Here is a 15,861-nt window from a genome sequence, read left to right as displayed (position 1 = left end):
GAATGTAATCCTCTTGTCCTTAAAGGGTTAAACAATATCTTATCAATTTTATCTAATTTTTGCCTCCATGCTAACACAATGGAGGAGAATGGAATTTAGTTTTTGGTGCTTACAGCATTGAAAAACTACTTTGAAATAATTCAAAAGTAACATTTCTTTCAAGAGACAAATATCTCAAAACCTGAACAATAAAACTTAAATTTTCTGCACTGCTTGATACCACTAGTGGTGAGAAAATATGATGCTTTGGTCCTTTCAATCACTCAATGTAAAATGTTTTTGAAAATGAAAAAAAGAATTACATAAAAGTCATGTTTTGGGCAGATTTTATAAGCAAATGTTTCACAGAATGAAACTGTTTCTACTGTGTGTGTGTGTGTGAGAGAGAAGCAGATGCACACAGAGGGCCACATTTCCTGTGGCTTTTGTGTCTGTTTTTCATGTGCAGATGTGACGCATTTGGTCCTAAACATGTGTTGTATTTATCAGTCAGTCATACCAGACTGAAACTGCTGTTTGCAAGTCATTTGTGTGAGTGTTTGCAGTGTGTGCATCTCTCCTTATTGTATATGCATTTCAGGGAAGATTGTGTAAATAATAGGAGACATTTTGGCAGAGGTTGATTATGTATTCTGCTGGATTTAAGGTCATGTAATATGCGACTGTCAGTTATGTGGGGAAAATTCTGGCCTCTGAAGGCTAGTGCAAACACAACACAAATATTTAATTAAACATAGACTTGTATATCTAAAAAGCAACTATTACAAACAAAAATTAAGTAATTAGGCTTTTATTAATGAACACAATGTAATTAATAGTTTTTTGTTCATTAAACTTGAATTTGAAATTGATCATCAAGAAACTGTAAAATCACTACATGCTGCACCTCCACCTGCTTCACTCTGAACTGATGCTGCTCCGTATTTCTCTCTCTCTCCACCTGTTGCAGTGACTTATGTTTATTTTTTGCGAATTTCATTTGTCTCATCACTTCATTTCCTTTTTGTTTCCCAGTGTTGCAAGCCATGCCTGCCTCCTTTAAGAAGGTGGCTTTGTGGGTAATGTGTGTGTGTGTGTAACGTAGTAGTGTAAACACCGTCAATCTGAAGTATGTGTGTGTCTAGCCGCAGCCACAGAGAATAGGTGTATGCCGGTAGAGGAGAAATAAGTTACCACTGTTAGTGAAGCTAAACTGAAAGTAATTTGTTTCTTTTATTACACGAGTTGAATGTTTCTCCGCACAATATACAAACACTGAAACCTTTTTGTAAGTGTTTTAGGTCCAGACGGCATTTCGGCCAATGAGTATCACCTCTTACGCTCCCCACATGGACTGTTTACGGAAAACTAGGAACATAAACGGAAACCAGAAAGCTATCAAATGAGATATCAAGTCTTGTCCCTTTCCTTCAGATTCTGCATTCGTATGCTGATATCTGTTTATAGAGATTAAGAGTTTGCTTACCTGGTTGCTGCTTTTGAAGAAAGGCATGGCCAAATTCCTGAGCAATGATCTGGAATGAGTAGAGAATAAATGCTCTATAACTGAACACAGTCTGCTTTATGTAAATTGAGGCTGTATCAAAGACAACTAACTGTGCTCTCCACCTGTGGTGTGAGGAACTTCTGTATCCTACAGGAGAGGAAAGGTTCTTCCGGTATGCTGCTGACTGAGGGCCTCTCTGTGGGGTCGTGTTTCAACAGCTGTTCCAAGAGAGAACGCAGGCCTTGGGAGTAGTGATCAGACACACGAGGGTAGAAGCCATGGACGATCTTCACCTCTAGGTGCATGCTATTGTCAGCATTAAACTGAGAGGAAACATATTTAGTACACAGTTATAACCACTGCAGAAAAAATGAAGAAAGGAAAGATGACCCATTCTTGTTTGTCAACCATTAGACATACAGAGAAGAAATCTAAATCAGTATGTGAGCATTACAATGCTGTGTAAGATACATTAAATCTACATGAATTAGTAAACAGCTCACACACAGAATACTTACTGCAGGCTTAAGAGTGCACATTTCATACAGGACACAGCCGAGGGCCCAAATATCACTGCAGAGGAGAGAAAGTCAGAGGAGAGAACAAAAAAATAGACAAACTGGGATCAGTTCTGAGGGTAGATTTACATTTATTCAATAACAGTGGCTTCCAAACATATCAGACTTTATCAGTTATTCAGCAATAAAGTCCTAGACTTATTTTAATTTTTGTCCCTGAGTGTCTGCTTAATTTACTTCATTCAGTTAACTAAATCAGGATCAGGTTACATTCATACTTAAAATAGTTTAAGAGGAAATCAATACTACAGTAGCTTCCTGTTGTAGATATAAACAGGCAGGTTCACTCAGTAAAGAGGAGACATGATACCTTCACATCTCCCAGAAACCTTCACCTAATCCTGCATGACTCACAGTCAGTTCAGTGGGGAGAGAACTTGTCTACTGGATTACTATTAAATGTTAATTTACACAACAAATTAGACAAACACAACGTAGAGCATCAAGTTAGTACCTTTTGTTGTTGTATGGTTCGTTTTCATAGATCTCTGGTGAAAGGTAAAGTCGTGTTCCTGTGATTGTTGTTGCCAGTTCTTTAGTGCTGGAAATAAGAAGAGAATAGAAAGCAGACTGTATTATGCTTTACTATTTCCATTTTAATCTTGGCTTTATAGAGATCTGCAGATTCATTCAGATGACATTTTAAATACCTGTTCAGCACCCTTGAAACTCCAAAGTCCCCGAGCTGTACAGTCCCATCTTTTGTCAAAAATATGTTCTATACAGACATCATGAAAAGACATGTAATGTCATTATCATGAGTTTATACAATACAAATAAAAACGCATCATCACTGAGGCAAGATCATGTGGTGCATGAAGCAATACCTGTGGTTTAATGTCCCTGTGGAGGGTTTTTCTATCATGGATGTGCTTTAGTGCCAGACAAATCTGCACAAACCAGTCCAGGATCTAAGAAAGGCAGAGGAACGTAAAGCCACACTTAAGAGTATCAACTTTCACTATATACATCATTTGTAATTCTAATGACAGAAAAAGCCAAAAAAATATTATAAAAACATTAAAAAGAGTCTAAATACATGTTAAAGAAGAGTACAGTGAAGTGGAATAGTGAGTGTTATATGATGAATTCTATCCACATGTTGCACAGTTTCACCCTAAAGATTAATAGTGTAGGAGAACCAGTTGATCTTTGTTTTTCTTGCAACCCCCAAGAGAGCCCAAAGAAGGTCTGGGCTCAATCAACAATAACCCCTGTTGGGCTTCAAACCATGAGGTCACACAGAGATAGCCTACATGTACCCGCTGAGGCCTGACCATGAGGTGCTTTTTTCTTTTGTTCCCCCTGAGACAAAGGAACAGCACAAAAAACGCTGCTCACAGACAATGGGAGTCTATTGCAAACTCCATTTCTAGTGATGCTTTGCAAATTTCACACCCTGACAGGAAACATGCAACATACTAGTACATACTATACATATCTCTCATTGGCAGAGACGCTCCTGCATAGCGGAGTCATGACATCACCGCCCCTTTAAAGTCAGAGAACGCCCTGAAAAATACGCAATCCATGTTGAACTGAACTTGGGGGAACTCCTGTCCCCCCTGCGAGTCAGCTTGACTAACGGAGGCAACACCGTGCACGTGTTTTCCCCTCACCGAAGTCTTTCCCCTCGCAGGACGAGACGAGACTTCGCCTGTGTTCACCCAAACACCATCCCTGGATCCCAGAGAGACCGTAGCTGCAACCAGCGCTCTCAATTTCCCTCCAGAAGAAAGAAACGGAGATCCTTCAGGATGACGCGGAACTTCTCTGCCCCGTTCTTTTTCCACTGAGTCGACTGCTGTTTTCCTCTGCCACGCCGCCGAGGACCAGCTTGCCGTGAGATTTGCCAACACCGTGAGGACAGGCACTGTCTGCATCCGAGCCGAGGACAGAGCCGGACAGAACCGGGCAGAAAGATGGACTTCACACACACCCTGCTCGCTTCATGAAGTGACCAAGAGGCTTAAGTCTGGGCAGAGACAGTGTTAGTGTGTGTTAGTTTCAGCATCAGTGTTGTTGTTTAGCTTTTAGCTTTTTAGCTTTATTGCCATTGATTGTTGTGTGGATTGACAGATCTCTTGATTTCATAATTTATAATTATCTATGATAATTATGAATTGTTATACTAATAACCAAACGCACTCCTACCCGTCCCAACACCCCTAACCTCAACAGACATAGATGTATATTCAACTTCGTCTGGAAGTGCCCTCAGGTAAACTGAGAACCCTTCCTTCACATTAAAGTGTCAATTTTGACTCCTCACAGAACCATCTCCTCACCCCAAACTCTCTATAAACTGTGTGGGACAATCCCAAGTGGAATTTATGACACCAATGCTGCTACATGCTTTATCAACCCAAGTTTCAGAGGATACCAGATTAAAGGACCTTTCCTTGGACAAATACAGAGAGACTGTTTATCATAGTGAAACCTCATCATTCGTTTGATGAGTTTTGACAACTCTATCTACATTTTACATTCTAAAGCACATCCTCCCCTGTTGCTTTCACCCTGCTGTGACTCCAAATAATAGTCCAGACTAGTCGTAAATTCAGTTAAGCCCAGTTGAATTTATGTGTTCCCTAAAGCCAGAAGTTTGATTCAATGTTCCCTAAGTATATAACCATCTTGTAATCTATATATATAAGTCATTCCTGTCAAACCAGTCCAACTCTGATCTTTCTATGATAAAGTATATCCAATATGGAAATACCTAGTTTTAATTGTTACATAGTAATGGAACCATAGTACCATCCAGTGGACAACTTTCATTAAGGCTGACTGTTGAAGTAAGACCTATATATAGACCATATATTATATATGATGTTTTCTTATTGTGATATATTAAATTATCATTATACTCTATATAACTTAGTAGGAATATCATACATATGAAGGATTACTTTGATAAGCAAAGAATTAACACTACTATCACGTGATCTTCTAAGTTAACTTTCTCTTTTTCTTTAAGCTATGTGCAGTATTCTTACTTCAATAAAACAAATTTCATGTTGAAATTCTTTCACACTTTTTATTTTGAAGTATAGTTTTATTTGGCCAGCAAGATTATTTTCGAGTTATTTAGTAAGAAAGTCAGACGGTCAGAGACTTCAATTAAAACGACCTGCTCTCTATGGATCAAGACCTCTTCAAGAATGTGTATCAGAAACAACCACTAAGACCAGCCTTTATCCTTCTTTGACATCACTGTTCCTTAAAGGCTCCTGCAATGCTCACGAGCAGAAACTCCGCTGGGAAACCTGCAGCAGAACAGCTGATTTTCCGACCTGACAATATGGACAACAGCTGAGCCCGCTGAGACATTTGAGAACAACACTACGCAAAGTAGGCTGAACAACGTTACTCCATCTACCTCATGATTAAGAGTTGCTGTCGTTTAAATTGAACTCTCTGGTTAATTCTTTGGAGAAGTTGGTCAGTTAAATTACCTCTACCTTAGTTAATTCTCTGTTAATTACGCTATTGTAAACAGTTCACCATCACTCATTCATAACTTCTAACATGCCATTTTGAACATTTATCCTGGTTGATTAGTTTTTATCTGTTTGCATTGACATTTCATTTATTCACTGATCATCAATTAGTTCAATAAATATATCTTTATTAGCATGTTGTTGTCTATGGCTTCAATTTGAGCAGAGAATTAGATCACTGTATTGTAACACACTACATCAAACCTGAGACTGATAAAATTATTTCTGTGTTTCTTCCCGACACAGTTAAATTAGACTAATAATGGGAAGTGGTGCCCCTTTTCAAATGAGGATTTTGTGTTAACAAAGGTGATGTTCCTACAACAGGTTTATCCTAAACATTCATGATTGTCTCGAAGAGTTAGTAGCTTACTTGATCTTCTGAGAAAAGTTCTCCTTTCTGAGAGTTGATCTTCTCTAAGAGGTCTCCTCCCTCACAGTAGTCCATCACAATACACAGACAGTCCTCCTCTAAAAAGATTTTTATACAGCATAAGGAACATGCATGAAAACACGTGTATACATCAGGATATTATTGCAGTAGATGACCTCTGAGATTCTTTGAGGTTACAGCTAAGATCATTTATACCTTCAAAAGACTCTTTATACTGGACAATGTTGGGATGACTCATCTCAGCGAGGACTTCAACTTCTTTTTGAGCTTTCTGCCTTTCTTCACTTGACATCTGTCAAAGTGAGAGGGACAGATAATGTGAAAGAGCAACGTAGTAAAGAGGAGCTCAAATCAACACTGATACTGTGGGATATTATGCAAAGGGTTCTTACTCCAGATATGCCATATATCTCCTTGATGACATATTGGTGTCCATCCTCTTTGGATTTGACAAGGATGGCCGTTCCAAATCCACCTTTCCCAATTTCCTTCACCTTTTCGTACTTCTCCATGTTAGTGGAATGACTGCCACCTCATGCTGGTTCTGCAGAGATGAAGGAGCATATTGTTAAGCTATGCTTGAGCTGATCAGGCTTTGATAACAAGAACTTAAGAGACTGTAAAAATGTAATTTAATACACTGCTGTTAACTCCAATCATTTGGACTGTGTATCATCCTGTAACCTATCTATCTTTGGGTTGGCTAGAGTCACCAATGTCACAAATATGGTTCACTTTAAACTGGCATAGATAACCACAGTCATGTTAGCACATGAAAAAGCAAGGCACACGTCGTTTCCCTCACAACTAACTTTATTTGTCACAACAGCAGCACCATAGCGTGACAGTTTTTACAACACTTTCTGTCTAACTGGGCACTCACACCAAGAGATTCATGAGCAGCAGCAGGCACTCTGGTCAGTGGCTGCTCACTGCTAGTCCTCTAGCAGTTGTCTCCAGGGGGCAGGTCGTTCAAGCAGCTCTGCAGACATCAGTTTGGTTGTAGCCAATATAAAGTTTGTAGTAGAGCTGTTCAGCAGACCGGCCGTGAATTTGACAAGGATAATAAAATATACAATTTTTCATGTTTCAGTTGTGTATTATTTAGTAAGAAAAATGTGACTAGTCTATATTTCTGTCATTTAAAAAATAAAAATGCCATTTTATGTTAAAAATCACATTATTGGCCAAGTAGCCTATGGAATAAAGCATTATAGGCTAGTTATAGAATACATCTAGAACAATAATTGTACAAGTAGCCTACTATTAATGCAGTAGTAACAGATGTTTGCTAGGATGTTTAGTACAGCGGTTGCTGCGGGAAAAAAAATCAAATCCCAATCTGCAATTGGTTGCTGCTTCAGCGGTGTCACTGCTAATTTGCATAAAGTTAAAGCTCTGCTCAACTTCAACTCGTCACTCTTGGTGCTGGCATCATGCTGCTCACTGCTGCCAAGGCCTCTGCCAGCTTTTGTTGAAAATTAATGACTGCCGGTTGCTTTTGTCACTTATGAATCTTGGGTGTGAGTGCATGGTGAGAGGGAGGGGGGAAGGCCATCACAGAATTACTAAATAGATCAGCTGCAGCAGCAGCACTGGCTGTGACACACTGCTCATGGAGGCAATTAAGGTTCCTGAAATAGCAAAATAAAATGATTTATTGATACAGGACTATTGTAGCCTGAAACTATGGGGGATAAGCCAAAACATTGAAAACATGATGAACGGTAATTTGAGCTGAGTTTACTCACAGGAGCAAACAAGAGAGAATGGTGGGCGAGCGAGCTAGAGAGAGAATGAGAGAGAGGGACAAGAAAACTAAGTGAGTAAATAAGAGAAATAAAACATAATTTGCTGATAGTTTCACAGTAGTTTTGTTTTCAAAGAAGAAACAAAGAAACATCAAACACATCAGATTATTCACTGCAGAGACAGATACTCCAGAGTTTTAGGTCTCCTACTTCTGCAGGTCTCCTTCTTCATTCATTACATGCAAGTCCAACATTAGTCACACACTTAAGACTGTATAAAAGAAGTTGACATGGACACCATGACGTTGCCCATTGGTTTGCATTAGAGCTGGTTTTCTAGCCCAGAGTTGCTGCTTATGGTGAGAGCATTTTAACTGTGTATATGAGCACATTTTACTAGTATGTATGAAAGCTTTTCAATAGTTAATGTAAACTGTTTTCACAATACTATATGGGAGCATTTCAACTGTGTTCATGTGCACACTTTAGTAGTATGAGTGAAAGCTTTTCAGTAGTTTTAATGAGAGTGTTTCAGTCTTGTATGTAATGTACATTTGTGTATGTGTGTGTGGTTTTCAGTATAGTATGTGAATGAGTTTGGTTTCATATATGTATGTGACAGGAAAAGTACATGTTTATCCATGGTAATTCTGAATAATGTTCCTAACGACCACTCATACCTCACAGCTTGAAAATGTCCGGTGTAAACTAGTGTAAACTTTGATTTACTGTTCCTTTTTATTCAGAATTCAAAGTTTTGTTTGAATGTGGGGAAAAGTTAAATATTTGAACTGTATTCATATCAAAAATTCAGCTTAACCTATAGTAAACTAATCTCTATATAAAGCAAGGAATCTCTGTCTGTCTGTCTGTATGTAAGTATGTATGCATGAATGGGGGTTTGTATAGTTCATACCTGGCAGGTGGATTGCTGGGGAAACGGGTAAGTACAGTGTTAATGTGTAAAGTTGTTTAGAAGAGTGGTTCTCGGGAGATATATAAAAAAAACCTCATAAATTACGTAGATTTGCTTCTTCCTCTGTCCGTAAAATCAACAAGCTTAAATACGGACAGCACCATTCTGCCATTGCAACCCACATTGTGGTCGTAAATGGGATTACACCCATAGTCTTAATGACTTGAAAACATTTAAGAGACTTAAGCTCTACCATTGAACTGTACACTGTGAACGAAACTTGGCATGTACGTTCAAGACTCAGTGCTGGATGTCCCAGGCATGTTCAGAAATATATAAAAATACTACATAAACAATGTTGCTTCTGCTTCTTCTTCTGCACATAGATTCAACAAGCAGAAATACGGACTGCGCCACTCTGCTATTGCAACGTATACTGTGGTCAGAGGTGGAATTACATCTACAGTGATAAGAAGTATCATAGAGAATGAACTGACAGAGTTCAGGGAGCTAAGCTCTATTCCCGTTCCTCACATGTGGGAACTTTGTATGTATGTTCAAGACATAGCGCAGGATGTTTCAGGCACGTTTTGAACGGGCACTACGGTTCATCTGATCAACTTCAGCTCAACTCAAAATTGTAGTCTCCATGTGAGGCATTTAGCGAACATAGGTAAATTGTAGAGTCTACCAATAGTCTACATGAGAGGCGTTTAGAGGGGCACAGCTCTCTCTAGGTATTGAAAAATCAGCCGATTCCGAACAGGCATGGGCACTACACTACTCTCCCTCTATAAAGCAAGGATTCTCTGTATGTATGTCGGTTTGTCCTTTGCATATCTTGAGAACCGTTCACCCGATCTACTTCATACCTGACAGGTGGATTGCTGGGGAAACGAGGAAATGCAATGTCGACATGAAATCGAGGACAACACAACACCATATTGTTTCAGGTTTCTGTACCAGTCGAATAACCTGATTGTAGTTATATCTCCTCTCCCCCCACTAAATCTTTGTACTTGCTTTTTCTTAACATAAAATTGACTCAAGATAATGTTCAATCATTGAGAGATAGTTATGATATAAAAGCATTAGAGTCAAAATTGAAGAACTGGAATCAGAAACTTTCCAACTCAGCAGATGTCATGTTGAGAATCTTAGTTTGTCTACCTAACCCTGTAAGGCCCACTGTTGCAATATTACAACAATCCCTTTTAGCTATCCTAAAAAAAAAAATCTGTAAATCCTTTTTTTAAAGACCACATTTACATAGTCAGTGGGTCCTATTGTTTATCCTTGCAATGCTATTGGATAGTAAATGTGTTTATAAGTCCGGCCATCTGGCCATGAACTCACACTACCTGCAAACTTTCCATCAAGCTCATCTTCTTGTTTTATTGGAGTGGATTTGTCAAGAAATAAGTAACATGCCTTGGATATTTTTTTTGTGATGATCACAATGTCTAGAACATGTGGATACTTAGTTATTGTGGAATACATTCATCAAACTTGATTTTGAGCTTGTTATGTCTATGTTGTAATTCTACAACGCTGGGTCAGAGTGGTAGTCAAAATAGCATGTATACCTTACACATGACATGAGGACACTGCATTTCTCACATGTTCACATATGGAAAAAATACTTATAGAAATATAATGTCTTTGATGATTCACTATAACTAAGTTCTAAATTTGTTTTCTCTGTTAAAATTTTGAGTTTAGACAAGAATTGAACAAATGAATAAACTGTTCCTGGTTGCAGTATTTGAAGCTCTAACTGTATCAGAAACTGCATCTGTAACTTTTCAGTTAAAAAATACATTTATCTGATCCTGGGCTTTTTTCTGGGCTTTGTTTGTTTGCCCAAATAGTTGCCTGTCACATTAGTTAGAAACAGGTTCTGACTGTTCTGAATGTTTTGTGGGATGGTTGTTGCATTGTTCAGGGACAGGTGTGTGTAGGGATGTAAATGTTACGGGGGGATGGAAGTACTCCTTTAGGTATGATAAGTAGAGAGCATAATAGGCTTGTCAGACAGTATTGTGTGAATTTAGTGGAATGTGTAAATGAATTAGTATTAATTTGCACTGATATTATTCAGCCTGGAAAATACTTAGTTCTCAATCCTGAACACTTGGTCCACCACCCTATCTATTCCTTCAGGTTATCTCATACAATGTAATACTTATATGTATCATTAATACACATATTTATTATTTGTTTTTACTTTTTCCATTTCTGAATGCAACCAGCAAAGAGAGGTCTTGTATACAGTGTGCAGGAAGTGATTGTTACCAACCAAAAGGAAGAGAGTGATTTTGAAATGGAATCAGACTGAACACTGATGCGAGTGACGAAGACGCAGATAAAGTTGCCAGTAAAGTGGACAAAAAAACCAACAACCCACTGACTTCCCAGCCAGTGATTATCATCGAGCCCCAACCAAACAAACACACCAAGCCCCGTGACAAGGTATCACTTGCTGAAAAATCGCACATTTTCCAGTGAAGACGAAGAGAGGACGCTGCAGACACTGCAATAAAGGATAAACCAACAAGCTATGCAGCAAGTGTGATGTTCATCTTTACTCTTCAGAAGAAAAGAAGTGTCTTTGGGACCATCATTGCAAATGAACATGGCTGAGCATTTGGAATGGAGATTAAATTCAGTTTTGTAAATACAATTTTTTTCTGTTTTTTTAATTAATAAATGACTATTCATAAAAAATTTAAATATATTTGGGCTTTACAGGGGACAACAAAACGAAGACGACACAACACCGTATAGTTTCAGGTTTCTCTACCAGTCGAATAACCTGATTGTAGTTATTTCTCTTCTTCTCCCACTAAATCTTTGTACTTGCTGTTTCTTTACATAAAATTGACTCAAGAAAATGTTAAATCATTGAGAGATAGTTATGATGTAAAAGGATTACAGTCAAAATATAAGAACTGGAATCAGAAACTTTCCAACTCAGCAGATGTCATGTTAAGAATCTTAAGGGTTTGTCGACCTCAACACAACTACAAACCATAAATATTAAGTTCTCCAAATATTCCTAAAACAATATCTCTGCTCATCTAAATGTGTGCCATGTGAGTCAGAGGACATTTTTCCATATTTTCTTGTCTCACTGCTCATATATTTATTTACAATACTTACAAACAAAAAGCAGCTCTCACTACATTTCAGTTATATACATTTTTCTTTTAGCATACATTGTGAATCATCTTTATACTTGTTTTAATTAATGTAGAAGCAAACAACACGTCAAAATGTCTGCAGTTCAATAATACAGCAACAAGTAAGAAATTGTTGCTATATTTTTTGTATTCTATTTTTATCCTATAATTTTTGTACTTAAAACTGTACTGAAGAATAATGCTGATCTCAGAAACCTAACACAACTCTAAAAATATTGTTTTCAATATGTGGTAAGTATATATTCTTATTTATAAAATAAACTGATAAAATGGATTTTATAATAACAATCAACATTTATTATTATTTCAGTAGTGACAATGGAATGATACAATAAGTTGAAAAAGTGAATAATTATAAAATAATGTGTACATTTGAAACAAATGTTTGAAACAAATGAACCTTTTTCTAGGTCCTAGACAAAGGTTCTGTAAATAAAGATCGAAAACACTGAAGTTATATTTCTACTATATTGTATTTTGTAAAGTATTTGCATTCATTAATCAATGAGATAAACTAATTCACATAGTAGATGAACAGTTTTATGCATATTTTTGTTACAATCTTAGTTATAACTGGTATGCAAATACTTTGGCATCGTGTTTTTATAAATACTCGTCTGTATAATGTGTGTGTCTGTGGTTGTTAAGTGTTTGTTTGCTCAATTTTCTTCTCAATGAAAGTATTTCAGAAAATCTTGAAAAGCTCATATCAGATGATATGATTCTTTTACTTTGGTTGATCATAGTGAACCAAAGTAAAAGAATCAGGTTTGTCAAAAACATACAGAAAACAGTTGTAAGAAAAACATTTCCTCTGTGCATGATTCAGCACGTTAGGCTGAGGTTGTCACAAGGTTGAACAGACAAGTTTACAGTGGAGCCCTGAGTATCACATTAATTATAATTAATAATCTGTTGTATAAATAGCTGTGCGTTGTTTGACTTGTAAATAACAGAAAAATCACTGACAAAACAAAAGTACAACCAACCTTTGCGGCAGAGACTCTCAGTTGTTAAGGCGTCTATCTGTCCTGCAGATGGAGTGCAGCATCTCCCTGCATGTGCCAAGGTGGTCCTGCATTACAGCCCTTTTATTCTGTTGGTGAAGCTACTTTCACTCTCAGTTGGCACGTAATGATCATGTGGTTTCTGGGAAACAGAACGTCCATTTACAGTAAATCACCTGATAAAACTTTAACCCGTCTCAGTGCACAGAGTTGTTTTCTCTGCTGTGTTGCAGAATTAAGATCCTAAATCAATTTAGGAAAACTATGTAGAGACCATGAGAATCACAATCATCTCAGTTTCTCCATAAAATTAAGTTATGGTGCAGTGTAAGATATCAATCAAAAAACTCTTCAGACATTTTAAAATACATTTATTTTGCAGAAGACTACAACATAAATGAAAAAAACATTCAGATTTATCCTGAATCCTAAAAAAGTGCTGTTTGGACATGAATGAATTTTTAAGTAACTAAGTCAAAATGAAATTGACTAATTAATATAGGCCACTCAGAATTTCGGGGCGGCTGCCCGTGTCAAATTCCAGGCCACCTCCATCAAAATCAGGGTCCCCCCCTAAAAAATCTTAGAACATTAAAATATTTTTTTCTAATTCAAGGTCCAAAAATGTCTTAAATGTCTTCATCTTTAAGAGGGGAGGCATTGAATTATAAGGATATAATTATGAGGATAAATACTGTGACGTTTCTAATTAATCTACTTAATGCTTTCAGACAGAAAATGAGTTTATGTTTGCATGGTTCTGTAACCATAGAAATAAAAGATTTAAATAAATATTGATTATATGTGAAGTACTACATAAAAAACTGCATTCTTACTCCCCAGAATATAATCGCATTATGTACATAATTTCCTGCCAATTTGCTACGTATGTAATGAATGACACTCAAACAGCCTCATTACAAGTGCCCTCTAAACTTCTAGAACAAACACCATTTCATTCTATAATACTAGGTACAGCATTGCTATATTGCATGAAATATAATTATTCCTGCATGCTTATTATTGCCATATACCTAAGGGTTAGGGTTAGGGTTAGAGATGCTAAATGTAGCAACTTAGACTCATATCAGTAACCAGAACATGAAACTTACTTACTACGTTTCAACTCAACTACAATAACAGATCACTATCCAGCAGTAGATTTCACTAGTGATGCACTCGCAGACATGCATCATTCTGAATCAACTGAAAAGGGATACAACTTAAATCTATTTTACATGTATGCATACATGTATCTTTTGTTGTCCCCCCTGCCCCCGCCCCTTTCTTTCTCTCTCAACTCAACTGGTCAAAGCTGATGGCCGCCGGGAGCCGGGTTCTGCTTGAGGTTTCTTCCCGTTAAAGGGGAGTTCTTCCTTACTGCTGTTGCCAAATGCTGCTCATGGGGGCAGGGCAGGCCCTAGGATTTTGGTGTTCCTAAACTAGATTTTGTTTGTGGCCCCAAAACACTCCCGGTGCAATCACTCAATCTCACAACTGAATGAACACGAACAAAACAATTTCTATTAAAATTATATTAAAATTTGAGAAGTTAAGATACAATCAACAATTACAAAGTATTCTAAATAATAAAGTTAACATATTTAAACTATAAAAAGCAACAAACTTGCACATAACAAGGTCTACATAAAAAGACAATGACAAATGAACACAATAAAACCAAAAATATTTTGCCAAATAAAAATCAATATAAGAGTGCAAAAATATTCTAAATAAAGTGAACACTACAAAGGTCACTGGCAGGGTACAGGCAATCCTCAGGGATATAAAAAGATTTGGATACAATTCTGTCAGTTCCTTATTCTGGACAAAGTCCAGCAGTTCAAATGCAGTCATCCTGTTTGTAACTGAGGAAAGTCTCTGATTTCTATGGCCAGCTCTCTCCCATAAATGTCAGCTTCCTCTCCGCTCCTCAATGTGTTCTCAAGTTCCTCACATTGTTTCTCCAGTGCTTCATCATCCAAGGTTGGGAAGTTTAGCAGTACTCCAAACTTGCTTTTAACTTTTCAAACACTGCAGACACAGTCATGTCGGAGGTGGATGTAGAAGGCTGTGGTACGTCTGTTATGAACTCTGCAGCTGCAGTCACATCAGAAGAGGGAGTAGATGCCCCCGAAGTCTCTGATTAGACTTAGACTTAGAAGTTCATGGGCCTGGAGGGATAGCTCAGGGCTTCTGCCCTTTTCTATCCATAGTCGGTGGATCTTGTGTCCTTTTGGTCTTGGTCGGCGGAGGAGAGGCAGAAGGATGTGGGGGGACTCATGAGGTTTCAGGACACATGTGGGCCAAGGCACAAACAAGAACAGAAACAAAACAAAACAAAGAAGAAAAAAAAAACAATAAAAAAAACCCCTTGTGTTTGGTGTGTTTTATCTACATTTATGTATGTGTGTGCATGTGGGTGATGTTAAGCAGCAGAGGTGGAATAATATTCTGTGTATCCAGGTTTGGTTAGTCGGTCATGGGGGGTTTGGTGGCTGGAGGGTCTTTGGTTAGCTGTAGAATGAGTGAGAGGGGGGTGTTAACTGTTAGTTTTGCTTCCTTTATGGTTCTTTGAAGTGAAGGGTTGTTTGTCGCTGTCCTCAGGTATTTCAGTGCGATTGTTTGGTGTCTCTGTCTTAAGCTTTGAATTCCTGTTATGGTGTGTATATAGTGGTTGCTGATGTAGGGTGGGAGTCTGTGTGCTAGTTTGAGTGCTTTGTTTTGGATTGTTTGTAGGCGTTGTAACTGGTTGTCAGGGATGGTGATCCAGGCGGGGACAGAGTATGGATGTACGATAGGTAGACTTTGATGACTGTAGAGGGTGATGCGCCATGTTTTCCACAGAGGGCTTTGAGATGGTTGAGTCTATTGTTTGCTTTTTGTTCCAGGTTATTGACGTGCTTTGTCCAGGTCATGTTGTTTTGGAATGTGACTCCGAGGAATGTTGCTTCTTTACTGATATTGATTTTCTGGTTGTATAGTGTTAGATTGGCACTGTTGTTGGGCTGCAGGTGTGGGTT

The 15,861-nt window shown here is 37.9% G+C and overlaps 1 protein-coding gene across 4 annotated transcripts in view; it reads right to left on the bottom strand.

The window, feature by feature from the left end:
- LOC137186146 (interferon-induced very large GTPase 1-like) overlaps positions 1 to 15,861 on the bottom strand; it is a 130,700-nt gene that overhangs the window by 32,650 nt on the left and 82,189 nt on the right. The window contains exons 1-10 of one of the 4 annotated variants that reach the window (XM_067595043.1): positions 12,821 to 12,919; positions 6,354 to 6,505; positions 6,157 to 6,253; positions 5,941 to 6,038; positions 2,892 to 2,975; positions 2,715 to 2,782; positions 2,519 to 2,605; positions 2,005 to 2,059; positions 1,609 to 1,809; positions 1,466 to 1,514 (exon numbers count right to left, since the gene is read on the bottom strand). The exons of the other annotated variants lie outside the window; for them this stretch is intronic. Of the exons in view, the coding sequence (XP_067451144.1) occupies positions 1,466 to 1,514; positions 1,609 to 1,809; positions 2,005 to 2,059; positions 2,519 to 2,605; positions 2,715 to 2,782; positions 2,892 to 2,975; positions 5,941 to 6,038; positions 6,157 to 6,253; positions 6,354 to 6,473 (859 nt within the window). The 5' untranslated portion in view covers positions 6,474 to 6,505; positions 12,821 to 12,919. Of the gene's footprint in view, positions 1 to 1,465; positions 1,515 to 1,608; positions 1,810 to 2,004; positions 2,060 to 2,518; positions 2,606 to 2,714; positions 2,783 to 2,891; positions 2,976 to 5,940; positions 6,039 to 6,156; positions 6,254 to 6,353; positions 6,506 to 12,820; positions 12,920 to 15,861 lie in introns of those variants that run through there. 4 annotated transcript variants of the gene reach the window in all.

The sequence above is a fragment of the Thunnus thynnus genome, chromosome 1 (genome assembly GCF_963924715.1).
Source record: "Thunnus thynnus chromosome 1, fThuThy2.1, whole genome shotgun sequence".
Taxonomy (NCBI): Eukaryota; Metazoa; Chordata; class Actinopteri; order Scombriformes; family Scombridae; genus Thunnus; species Thunnus thynnus.
The sequence above is the reverse complement of the archived record's forward strand: the minus strand, read 5'-3'. Positions and strand labels throughout refer to the sequence as shown.